This window comes from Rhincodon typus, chromosome 21 (genome assembly GCF_021869965.1).
Source record: "Rhincodon typus isolate 14 chromosome 21, sRhiTyp1.1, whole genome shotgun sequence".
NCBI classification, from domain to species: domain Eukaryota; kingdom Metazoa; phylum Chordata; class Chondrichthyes; order Orectolobiformes; family Rhincodontidae; genus Rhincodon; species Rhincodon typus.
Window position 1 is genome coordinate 27,332,640 of NC_063352.1, and position 12,972 is coordinate 27,345,611.

General features: G+C 41.2%; 1 protein-coding gene across 1 annotated transcript in view; it reads left to right on the forward strand.

The window, feature by feature from the left end:
- Positions 1-12,928, forward strand: part of usp31 (ubiquitin specific peptidase 31) — a 119,508-nt gene extending 106,580 nt beyond the window's left edge. Inside the window, exons 15-16 of the mRNA XM_048609639.1 lie at positions 8,537-8,692; positions 11,324-12,928. Coding sequence (XP_048465596.1) covers positions 8,537-8,692; positions 11,324-12,840 — 1,673 coding nt within the window. The 3' untranslated portion in view covers positions 12,841-12,928. The remainder of the gene's footprint in view (positions 1-8,536; positions 8,693-11,323) is intronic.
- The last annotated feature ends 44 nt before the right edge of the window (positions 12,929-12,972 follow it).

Sequence of the window (12,972 nt, forward strand, 5' to 3'; positions counted from 1 at the left end):
CTAAGTTTCCAGGTTCTGATTGCTAGCTAGTGACTGCTAGAATGTGGAGAAGTGAATGTAGGATTGGACTTAACTGTGATGCATTCTATAGTGAAATAGCATATTGATAGGTGATTTTCAACAGAATAGCTGGCCTTTTTCCAACTCTATACAGCGAGACTTACCACTGGAAACATTCAGTCACAAGATAAGTCTGCCCTTATTTAGCGTAATTTGACAGCTTACCCTACACCCACCAAAACTCTGGTCATACTACTTTTCTTATAGTGATACAGAATCATTGATGAATGAGAGAGTATCATCTAACCCTGATTTAAGGATTTTTTTGAAAGATCAGTTGACTTTTGTTACATTTCATAACTTGAAATAGAGTGAACATGATTTAATATTGGTTGTTGTAAAGAAAATGCTTTTACAGGCAGTGAGAAATGCCCGGAATTGACCAGACCACCTCTTCCAGCATGTTTGATTTAAAGCCTTTTGCCTGAAGTAGATTTTATTTGTTGATGTGAATGAACTCAGCTAGTCAAAGGTGGCTAGAGCAGTCTGCTTCAATGTTTATATACAACAGACTTTGTTTTAACCAGCACCTTTTGAACTGGCACACTCAATAAACTGGCAAAAATTATATACCTGAAATACCAGAAGTTTACTGTATTGTCGTGAACTCTGCGATATCCGAGTAGTCAGTTGAGGGTGCGAAAGAGAAGACTCTCTGCTGGTAAGTTTTATTTAACGCAAAGTTCCAGTCTTATTTCAGTGAATTATGCTGTAACTAAAGTATAACGGTGATGTGTATACCCCCTGCATTACATTTCTGTTACTTAGTGTGTGTTTTTACATTGAGTATGTGGATCTCTTGATCTCTTGATCAGCCGGCATGTTCCTGATCCCGTAGGTGCCGTAGGAAAAGACCAGTTTAATCTTTTGAATGATTAAGGGAGATGGTTTGTGAGGAAGGTGAAATTTGTCTTCTTGTCAGTTTGGATTTCTGCACTTTTGTAGAACAAGCCATGATGTGGAGGTTTCCCATGGCAATGAATCATGGCATTAAAGAAACTGCATTTATTACATCTTTGTGTAACATGGCATTGTAAAAGTTTATGAATGGTCTTTATCTCGATTCCTTTTGACTTGACATAAGATTCCAGAACTGAAAAACAAAGGCATCTTGGTCCCCTGGTATACGAATTACAAAAAGCTAGTATGGCGCTGCAGCAAGTGATTGATCATTTGACTGATCCTTGAGATGAGGGTGTTGACTTGAGACGAATGCTTGGACTGGTTGGGTCTGTATCCTTTTGAATTTAGAGAAATGGAAGGTGGTCTTGTTAAAATAAAACCGATGGTGGTGGTAGAGGGTTGTTATTCAGATTGGAGGCCTGTGACCAGTGGTGAGCCGAAGGATCAGTTCTGGGTCCACTGTTGTTCGTTGATATCAATGATTTGAATGAGCATGTAGGAGGTATAGTTAGTAAGTTTGCAGATGACACTAAAATTGGTGGTACAGTAGACTGTGAAGAAGGTTATCTAAGAGTACAATGTATCTTGATCATATGGGCCAATAGGCTGAGAAGTGGCAGGTGGAGTTTAATTTAGATAAATGCAAGGTGCTATATTTTGGTAAGGTAAATCAGGGCAGACTTGCACAGTTAATGGTAAGACCCTGGGGTGTGGTGTTGAACAGAGGGACCTAAGTCTGCAGGTTCATCGTTCTTTCAGAGTGGCGTTGCAGGTAGACAGGGTGGTGAAGAAGGTGTTTACCCTCATTGATCAGAGCATGGAGCATAGGAGTTGGAATGTCATGTTGCGGCTTTACAAGACACTGGTGAGGCCACTTTCAGAATACTGTGTACAATTCTGGCCATCCTGAAATAGGAAAATGTTGTTAAATTAGAAAGGGTACAGAAAAAAAGTCTGGAAGGTTTGAGTTATAAGCAGAAGCTACATAGACCGGGACTTTCTTCACTGGAGCATAGAGGCTGAAGGGTGGCCTTATAGAGGTTTATAAAATCATGAGGGCCATAGGTAAGGTGAATAGCCAAAGTCTTTTCTCAGGGGAGGGGAGTCCAAAACTTGAGGATATAGTCAGAAGCCACACAACACCAGGTTGTGATCCAACAGATTTATTTGAAATCACAAACTTTCGGAGCGCTACTTCTTTGTCAGGTGAAGTCTGAATTGTCAGGACTTCACCTGAAAAAGGAGTTGCGTTCCGAAAGTTTTGTAATTTCAAATAAACCTGTTGGACCATAACCTGGTGTCATGTGACTTCTGACTTTGTCCACCCTAGTCCAACACCGGCACCTCCATGTAGTGGGCATAGGTTTAAGGTGTGAGGGAAAAGATTTAAAAGGGACCCGAGGGGCAACTTTTTCACACAGAGGGTGTTGCACGTATGGAATGAGCTGCCAGAGGAATTGGTAGAGGCACGTACAATTACAACATTTAAAAGACATGTACACAGGTACATGAATAGGAAAGTTTTCAAGGGATATTTGCCAAACACAGGCAAATGTGACTGGTTCAGTTTGGGATCCTAGTTGGTGCAGACAAATTTGACTGAACGGTCTATTTCCATGCTGTGTGACTCTATGACTGTATCAAGCCAGAGTCCAATGAGTTGTGATGTTAACAAATGGCAGAATTGGTTCAAGTTTCCAAATGGCTTATTCATAATTTGTACAAATGTTTGCAGTTGCAAAATAAAGACTGCACATTTTTATAAGACTACTGAAATATTGAGGATTTTGTATCTTTGTTGGTATCTCTGCTTCTGTGCATTACTCTTGTAAACACCATATATTCTTGAGTGATGGTAGATCTTGTGTAGAAGTCAATCACCAACTTTTGGCTGCAGAAATCTAAACACTTCCATTAACATCCACTCACCGACCTCATACAAACCTACTCATTGTTAGAATTATAGAATAGCACATCATTGTTCAGGCGCTCATGTCTGTGTGTGTCAAGTCTTATTGGGAAACAGGGTTGTTGGGAACAGCCTCCAACCTATAACTCTGATAATGAGGTGATAAGAGAGATTGGATTTCAAGTCCTCACTTGTTAGCCGTGAAAGGTGACACCCTAGTTTTGGGGTAAAAATTTAGTCTTGGAATCTTGGGTAAAAGTAAGTTTTCTACAATAAATTCCGGTTTGAGCCTGAATGCGGTGGTCTGAGGTTTGTTGCCTGTCTGGAATAAAAAGCTAGTCTAATGGTGACCATGTAACCACTATTGATTGTTGTAAAACCCATCTGGTTCACTAATGTCTTTAAGGGAAGGAAACTGCTGTCCTTGCCTGGTCTGGTTAATGTGCGACTTCAGACCCACAGCCATGTGATTGACTCTTAATTTTATGCCTATCCATAAACTCTCAGAGGGCAATTATCAGCCAAAGCAATGAGACCTGCATCCTGTAAATGTATGATTTTATATAAAAAGTTCAGTATGGTGGGAATAAGTGTGCAAGGATTTATTTGAAACAGCCTTTATGCTTATGGAGGCTTCCTTTCAGAACATTTTGCAGGAAACATGATGAATAACAACCAGATGGACAAACAAGTTGAAATGAAATGATTGGTAAAAAGAAGTTCAGAGCTGAAATTTGACTCTTGCAGCAGTGATCCAATTTTTTGAGCTTCTATAAAACAATGTTGTCCAAAATGTTTTCCAATTTTTTACTTCACAAGATAGTTTCAGTAATAATCCCCAAATGCCACCCAAATACTTGGTGTTGCCACCAATTAGTCACAGGGAAATGAAGGTTTTCATCATCCCTGACAGCAAAAATTCATTTAACTCTGACCTGTTGCCTGAGGGCTGTCACAGAGTGATGAGAGATTAGTGCCTTCACCGAACAGATTACTGCCAATAAACTATCTAGTTGTTGAGGTTGGTTGGCTCGCCGAGCTGGTTTGTTGTTTTGCAGATGTTTCGTTACCATGCTTGGTAACATCCTCAGTGCAGCCTCCGATGAAGCGTCGGTGTGTTTTCCCGCCTGGTTTTTAAACTCTGGGGTCCGTTGAGGATGTTACCAAGCATGGTAACGAAACGTCTGCAAAACAACAAACCAGCTCGGCGAGCCAACCAACACCCACAACCCGAGCTACAGATCTACTCCAAAACCTTAGAAACTACCTAGTTGATTCATTGTAATATTTGATTTTACCTCTCCAGTTCAGGAACTGAGTGGACAGAGCCATCTGCAGGTGGTTTATGAAATTGCTTGTGACTAACCAAACAAACATGCAAGAGAGACAGCGAGATGCTGGAGTCAGAGACAACACAGTGTGGAGATGGAGGAACACAGCAGGCCAGGCAGCATCAGTGGAGCGGGAAAGTTGACGTTTTGGAAATTTCTGAAGAAGGATCCCAACCTGAAACGTCAACTTTCCTGCTCCTCAGATGATTCCTGCAAGTTAATATGTAGACCCAATCAGTGTGTATTGGTGTTTATCTGCCACACGAGAAAAGGATTCTAATTGCATTTATTCACCCTTTTCCTAATGTCCTTTTTTTTTGCTTCACATCCACCTAGCCACTATAAACTGGAATCTTAGCAGTTTCTTACTGACAACTAATCTTGGAAATGAATTCCTAAGTCTTTCAACTCTGCGAGAAGTGATTTCTCCTACTGTTTGTTCCAAATTACTGGCAAGTGGAGTATCAATGTCCTTTATTCTAGACTAATCAATTACTGGAAGTAGGTTGCTTTTGTCATCGTTTCATAGATTCATGTGAGAGAAGTATTTAAAATGATCATTTAACTCCCATTGTTGTCATATTTAAAAGAATTCAAACCTTTGAGTCTTTATTCACAGTTTATGCTGATCCAAGACAGCATTCAAATGAGTCTGATGGGAGAAAGGAATCTTGTGCAATGTAACTTGTAGTACGTGTACTGGAAATTGTACAATGATAACAGCATCCAAGGAGGCTATTCAGCCAGCCATGCTTGTATTAACTATTTGATGGAGGTATAAATTAGTTTTTCCCTTGTAGCTCTGGATTTTTTTCCCCACTTCAAGTATTTCTCAAGTTCCCTTTTCAAAGTTGCCATTGAAATTGTTTCCACTACTCTTGCAGTGTCTTCCAGATCACAACTATGTATTGCATTTTTAAAAAATCCTTATTGCCTCTGGTTCATCACCTTAATTCAGTAGGTATCCTTTATACCAGACACTGAAAGAAAACACTGAAACAAAAAATGTTGGAAATTGCCGTGGGTCAGGCAGCATCGATGGAGAGAAAGCAAGCTAATATTTCGAGTCTAGATAGAATACTTTTCTTCAGAGCTGAAAGTAAGCATGTAGGTGCAGCAGGCATTGAACAAGGCAAATGGTATGTTGGCTTTCATAGTGAGAGGATTTATGTACAGGAGCGGGGATGCCTTGCTGCAATTGTGCAGGGCTTGGTGAGACCAAACCCGGAGTATAATGTGCAGTTTTGGACTTCTTATCGGAGACTGGCCATGGAGGCATTGCAATGCAGGAACTGATTCCTCAGATGATAGGATTGATGTATGAAGAGAGACTGGATTAGTTAGAACTATATTCACTGTAGTTTAGAAGAATTGGGAGGGGGATGGAGGATCTTGTAGACACCTATAAAATTCCAATAGTACTAGACAGGGTAAATGCAGAAAGGATGTTCCTGAAGACCAGGGAGTCCAGAACCAGAGGTCGTAGTCTAAGGATACTGAGTAGGCCCTTTGGGACTGAAATGAGGAAAAATTTCTTCATCCAGAGAGTAGTGAGCTTGTATAATTATCTTGCACAGAAAGCCGTTGAGGCCAAAACATTGATTGTTTTCAAGAGGAGTTAGAGTATTTAGAACTAAAGGGATCAAAAGGTATGGGGCGAATTTGGAATAAGGTACTGAGTTAGGTGATCAGCCATGATCATATTGACTGGCAGACCAGTCTTGAAGGACTGAATGGCCTACTTTTGTTCCTTTTTTTATGTTTCTAAATCGCACTTCAGCTAAGATCTAACCAATGTTTTATTGAGACATAATAACCGTAATTGGTTCTTCTATTTAAAAAAACCCTTTTAACAGCCTTCTGAACATATCCTGCTTCCTTCAAAGATTTATGAAAACATACCCTGTGGCAGTGTTCCCTCTAAGCACTCTGAAGGTCCATGCAGACTGGTTTCGGAAGTCCCTACCGCAGGAAATAGAGGGATGATACCTGGACTTAAGGGGTTAGGTTACAAGGAGAAATTATATAAGTTAGGCCCATTTCTCTCAAATTTAGAAGGTTCAGGGTGATCTGATGGACGTCTTCAAGATATTAGAATGAAAATACAGGGAGATAAAGGTAAACTATCCCCACTGATTGGGGATTATAGAACAAGGGGGTGTAGTCTAAATATTAGTGCCGCACTGTTCAGCAGAGATGTTAGAAAGCTTCTATACACAGAGTGGTAAATGTTTGGAACTTTCTTCCACAAGCAGCGATGGATGCAGGATCAGTTGTTAATTTTAAATCTGAGTTAGATACATTTTTAAGCAAAGGTATTAAGGAATAGGTACCAAAGGCAGCTATATTGGGTTAGGCCAAACATCAGCGATGATCTCATTGAATGGTGGACCAGGCTTGAAGGGCTGAATGGCAACCTGCTGTTCCTGTGAATGTCGTCCTGAGTTCTCTGTTTCTGAACCCTCATTAAAAATTGTATCAATTAGGTTATTTTTAACTACTACTTGTTCATCCTATCAAAGTATATTCTTCATACTTCTCTGTTAATTTTGATTTTTCTCTTTCACTAGTTAAGCCCTCTGACATGTCTGCTGAGACTTACTGTACAGTGAAAAATTCCAAGTGCATGTGCTCATCTCCATTTTTGCCAAACTGCACACGCACTTTCGCACGTGCAACATAAAGCCGATTCTTAAAAATTAAATAAAAATCTACTTTGTTTAAAAGTTTTTTCTATTCACCAATAGAATTAATTCATTCTATTCATTATCACTATTTATTTTTACATCTTTTGTGTTTATTAGGTTTTTAACACACTCTAATTAAATTTAATTCTGAGATCTTGCTGCTCCTGTTCATGCTCCAAGGTGTTAGCAGATGCAACTTCTTGAAGTTAGTCAATATCATCATCATTCAGTATATTTTTTGTTTAGTTTCACCTGCAAATTTTGAAATTACATCCTGTATATCCGATCCTTGGTCATTCATATATAGAATAGAATCCCTACAGTGTGGAAACAGGCCATTCAGCCCACCGAGTCCACACCGACACTCAGACCATCCCACCCAGACCCAACCTCCTCGACGCCTTCCCAGATGCTGCTCCTCCACTTTGGACAATCCTGGGTCAGTGATTCACAGGTGTCTGTGGGATTGCAGCACTTCGCCGGTGAGGCCTTGAGGGTATCAAAAAGAATAGAGGTTCTACTCCCAGCACGCGGCAATTCCATGTGGATCTCCTTGTGGTCTGAAAAGCAACTGTTTGCTATTGCCTGATTCCTGGTCTTTAATCAATTTTGCATTCATGCTGCTGGTGTCTGTTTAATCTCAAACTTTGATTTGGCTGTTGGTGGTACGTAGTCAAATACCTTTTCAAAGTATGTTTACACGTCCATTAATCACACCATTGTCATCACTTCTCTGTTACTTCATTGAAGAACTCATATCAGATTAGTGCAACAGGGTTTATCATTAACACATCCATGTTGACTTTCAACTACAAGTCCACAATTTTCCAATTAATTGGAATTAATTTTGCCTCCAAATAATGGTCTGTAAAAGTTTCCCATCATTGATAGGTGGACTGTCTATATTTTTGCTGGGATTATCTCTTTCTTTTTTAAAGCAAGGGTGTAACTTTGCATTCTTCCTAGTTCTTTGCCACCACTCTCATATCAATGGAGATTGGAATCTGGCCAGAGCATCCTCAATGTCCTTCCTTTCATCTGTCTTTCCGTACCTTGGTTACTTTTCAAGTTGACTGCTAAGCTTTCAACCACCTCTTTGTCAATATTAGATAGGATAAAATTATTACTGTCTTTACTGCCTTTTGGGGGTAGTTTGGGGTACTGCCTCTTCTCTAATGAGCACATGTGAAGTACACATTGTAGCAACTCTGCTGTCTGGAGAATTGGCTGTCTCTTTTTGAGAATGTCTGATTTGGTAATTGCTTTATATATTCTTTGGATTGTGGGCATCGCTTGCAAGATCAGCACCTGTTATCTGCCCCTGATTGGTTTGTTGGTCTATTTCAGCGGGCATTTAAGAGTCAACTATATTATTGTGGAAAGGATGGCAGAGCTTCTTTTCTAAAGAACAGTAATTTTACAACAGTCTTTCGCAAAATAGTTTATGGTCACAATTGCTGAGACTCTTTCAATTTCAGGTTTTACTATTTGAACTGCCATTGTGGAATTTGAATCCCATTAGCTTGAATGTCTAGATTACTGGATCACTACATAGCATTACATTACCACCACATCACCATGTCCCCGTGCTTGCTCATATGTAACTATATTTTAATCCCTTATTGATGTGTGGTAATGTTTTTCAGGCTCTACCAGCTCGTCTCTGTGTGAACACTGGGTAAATCGCCTCACAGGCAGCAAGCAGCCCAGCATCACTTCCACTGCATCATCACGCCGGACATCTCTTGTCTCACTTTCTGAATCTGTGGAATTTACACAGGACCGCAGCGATCAGGATGATGGTACAGTCTATGTGTGTTCTTAGTCTCCTCTTCCCAACCTGATATTTGCATGATGTTTTCATTTCTAGCAATGTAAAGCAGTGGTATAGGACAAGTTTGATTTTTTTTTCTCTACCAAATTCTCAAAGCTCCCCTGTAGTTAAATATCTAGAAAGGGGAATAGCTTCTTCACTAAATGCTTGAGGGAGTGGGATTGTTTAAAATTGCTGTGGGCATTAAGGGATGTTCATTACTATTGTTTGTCATTTGGAAGTCTGTCTTCTTTCACAGACTTTCATTGCTTAGTTTTTGAGTAATCATGCCTTCCCAAATTGATTCTCAATTAATATTAAACTTCTTAACTTGTGAAAACTGATCACAGGTAGCTATGATGTTTCAGTTTAAATGTATTACCAAAAAAATGCATTTTCGGAAAACTATACTATAAGGTGGTCTTTTCATACTAAGGTGATAGATAAACATTGCTTAATTTGCGTGATGTTTTCTTGTGTGCGAGATGCAGTACATGTAATGGCAATTGGGAAATATTACTCATTAGGTATTATGATGATGTGTGGCACTTCTACCTCAGTCAGAAGGTTGTAGGTTCAAGTTCCACTCTAGGACTTGATTACAAGCAACAATTCCTGCACACCAGTGCAGAACTGAGGAAATGCTATATTGTTTGAAGTGCTAACTTTTAAGTGAGACATTAGACCAATGCCCTGCTTGCTGTCCAGAGATAGACACGATCCCATGACATAATTTCAAGAAGGAGAGGGCAAGTTATCCCTGGTGTTCTTGTCAATTTCAAATTGTTTTTGCATAGTTGATTAGAATAAGAAACATTATTATTTGTAGAAGTTTCCTATGTACAAATTGGCTGTTCAATTTCCTACACTTTTTATTTGTTCAAGGGATGTAGGCATTGCTGGCTAGGCCAGCATTTATCTTCCCTTTGAAGGTGGTAGTGAGCGACCCTCCTGAAGTGCTGCAGTCAGTTGGGCGTAGGTACAACCACAGTGCTGTTAGGGAGTTCTAGAATTTTGACCCAGCAACAATGAAGGAACAGCAATTATAATTCTCAGTCAGAATGGTGTGACTTGGAGGAGAACTTGAGTGCTGGTGCTGTTTATACATCTGCTTCCTTGGCTTTCTAGCTAATAGAGATCATAAGTTGGGAAAGTGTGTCGAAGGAGCTTTGTTGAGTTGCCTCAGTGCATTTTGTAGATGGTATTACACTGCTGCCACTGTGCATTGGTGGTAGAGAAACTAAATGTTAAATGTAGCAAATGGGATACCAGTCAAGCAGGCTGCTTACTCTTGGATGGTGTTCAGCTTTTTGAATGTTGTTGGAACTGTGTCCATCCAGGAGAGTGGAGAGTACTCCACTGCACTCCTGATTTGTGCATTGCAGATGACAGGCTGTAGAAGTCAGGAGATAGATTAGTCGCTGCAGATTGTCTAGCCTCTGTCCAGCTCTTGTACCCACAGATTTTCTATGGCTTGTACAGTTCAGTTTCTAGTCAGTGGTAACCCCCAGGTGGTTGTTGGTTGATGATTCAGCAAAATAATGCTGTTGAATGTCATTGAAGGTAGTCATTGCCTGTTACTTGTGTGGCATAAATATTATTTGTTACTACAGAAAGTACACTTAAAATGTAATTCTCATTGGCTTTAAAGCACCTTCAGCCATCAGTGTACATGCAAGGCACTATACAAATGCAAGTGTTTGTTTACCATGTTTTGAAATTTCCAAGACACATTGGGAAAGAAAAATGTACATTTGTATAGCACCTTTCTCATGTATTGATCTATAATGTATAACTTGAAAGCATGGTGGAAGTAGATTCAGCAACAACTTTCAAAAAGAAATTGGCTAAGTACTAGAAATGGAACGATTTACAGGGCTATTGGAAAGAGCAGAGAATGGGGCTAATTGAATAATTCTTTCACAGAGTTGGCATTTATAGGATGGGCCAAATGGCTTCCTCCGGTGCCTTATCATTCCATGAGTCTCTAATTATTTTGTAACTGCCAGATGTCCCAAAGAGGTTCTCAACCAGTAAAGAATGTTGTGCAAATTAACTCTTCTCTGTCCTTCACTGCATACTGAGTTCAGTTTACAGTGATATTCTACAAACAGCAATGAAAAAGCACTAATTTATTTTAGTAGGCTGGTTAATGGGCACATGTTACTAGGACAGTTGGGAGAACCAACTGTCACTCTTTGGATATTTTACATCACCTAAAAGAACAGGCGGTGCCCTGGTTTAATGTCTCGTCTAGGCTCAAACCTCTAAGTTGGGGCGAGCGGTGTGGGGGTGGGGTGTTGGGTGTTGAGTGTTGTTGGTGAAAGTGTTAAGCCCATGATCTAATATGGAACAAGAGTGCCTACTGAGCCACAGTGATGCCCAGAGAAACTGCTACTACATGTCAGACAACATTTTCATGGTAAAATTTTAATAGCAGTGCAGTTTTAATTCCAAGGCCTAAGGACAGAAGATGCTGCCCCTGCTTTATGATGTCTGTACCATTGGTGCAGTAAATATGACATCATAAAGATGTTTAGCCCAGGTTTGTGACATGAGGGTTGCTCATGATTGTTATTCAGTTTGAAGGTCAGATTAATTCATTATTTCTGTTGTTCAGGTGGATTTTCTACTCGGCCTTTTGTGAGGAGTGTCCAACGCCAGAGTTTGTCGTCCAGATCTTCGTTTGCCAGTCCCTTGGTGCTCAATGAGAACGGAATTAAATCTCAGAGGTCGCTATCCAGCAAGCTGCACATGCGGTCCAGTTCTCCATCACCATTCTCCTTTGATTCTCCGACTCACAGCCCATCTCCGACAGCAGACCTACTGGGGCGGAGAAGCCCCAACCAAGGCAACTCTCCATTGCCAGTCCAGGCCACTACTCATGCCGGACAGTCTGGCAGGGCACCCCTGGCAGTCATGGAAGGCATGGTCCGGGAGGAGGAATTGAGAGTCACAGGAAAAGCAACTGGACAGAGCCGGCCCACTCTACCCCTTGATAAAAAGCTGGACCAGTGTGGCAATGATTCGGGAGGACTGGACACTCTGAGCCCTTTGCTGGATGCTTTAGACAATAGGAAAGGCACACCTGGCCTCAGCAGCCCTTGCTCTCCAAGTATTAGTGGCGCTTCTTCTGTGGAAGAGCAAAGACACAGGAAAGGTCTTGCGTCTGGAACAGCGAATGCTGAGAGCCTGCAGAAGAAGACCACTACTTCTAGAGTGCTTCATGAGCAGGCCAAAGGCTCTTCATCCAGAGCTCAGTTAATTTCTTCTTCATCACACAAGAACCCCCAGAAGGCTTCTGTCACACGCGAAAAGACAGAATCAAAAGTGAGAGCCCGACATTCTTCTTCAAACTCTGTTCTTCGAAGGGACACAGCCAAAAGTCAAGAGTCAGCGTTGTCAGTGTATCAGCAGAAAGCAAAGCTGGTCTTGCCTTCTCCACAGTCTCCTTCCCCAACACGCAAAAAGGTGCCAGGAAGGTCCAAGACTTCTGAGGGTCGTTCGAAACGCAGCCCTTCTCCGGAAAAGCGTAGGCTGACATCATCTTCTAAAGCTAGCAGCACAAGCAGGTTGTCACATGCTAAATCGGGAAGCCGTTTGGAGAACAGGAGACTGAGGAATTCGAGCAGTAGCTCCTCCATGACAGAAGCAAAATCATCCGATACTAGCTCGAGGACCGACTTGAGAAGGGACAGCAGCAAATCAGATGACAAAGGACTATCATTCTTTCGGTCAGCATTGCGGCAGAAAGAGAGTCGGAGGTCGGCTGACTTGGGAAAGAGCAATATTCTTGCTAAGAAATCAGCAGATGGACCCACCAAAATGGTGACGAAAAAGGTGCCAAGTGAGGGGGCAGTTAAAGAGGGAAGACGAATGACAACAGAACAGCCGCCATCTGCTGCTGCCTCGGCCTTGAACCTGACCAGCAAAACGGCTCAGCGAGGGAAGCTGTCGAGCAAAGACCCCAATCCTACGAAACGTCCACTGCTTCCGGCTGCTAAATCCAAGTCAGCGCTGCCAGAGGTGGGGGCTCAGTCTCCGACAAGCAGGAAGAAACCTGCAGAAAAAACATTTAAATCCAGAAAGATTGTCACTAGCGGCATGCAGTCTTCTGTGCGCCATAACAAAAAGTAAATGTGAGAAAAAAAAGGAAAAAGGCTCCCCAAAAATGGTAGTCTGGTTTTGTTTCTATGACTCCTTTCTTTCTTTCTTTCTTTCTTTCCTTTCTTTTCTTTCTTTCTTTCCTTTCTTTTCTTTCTTTCCTTT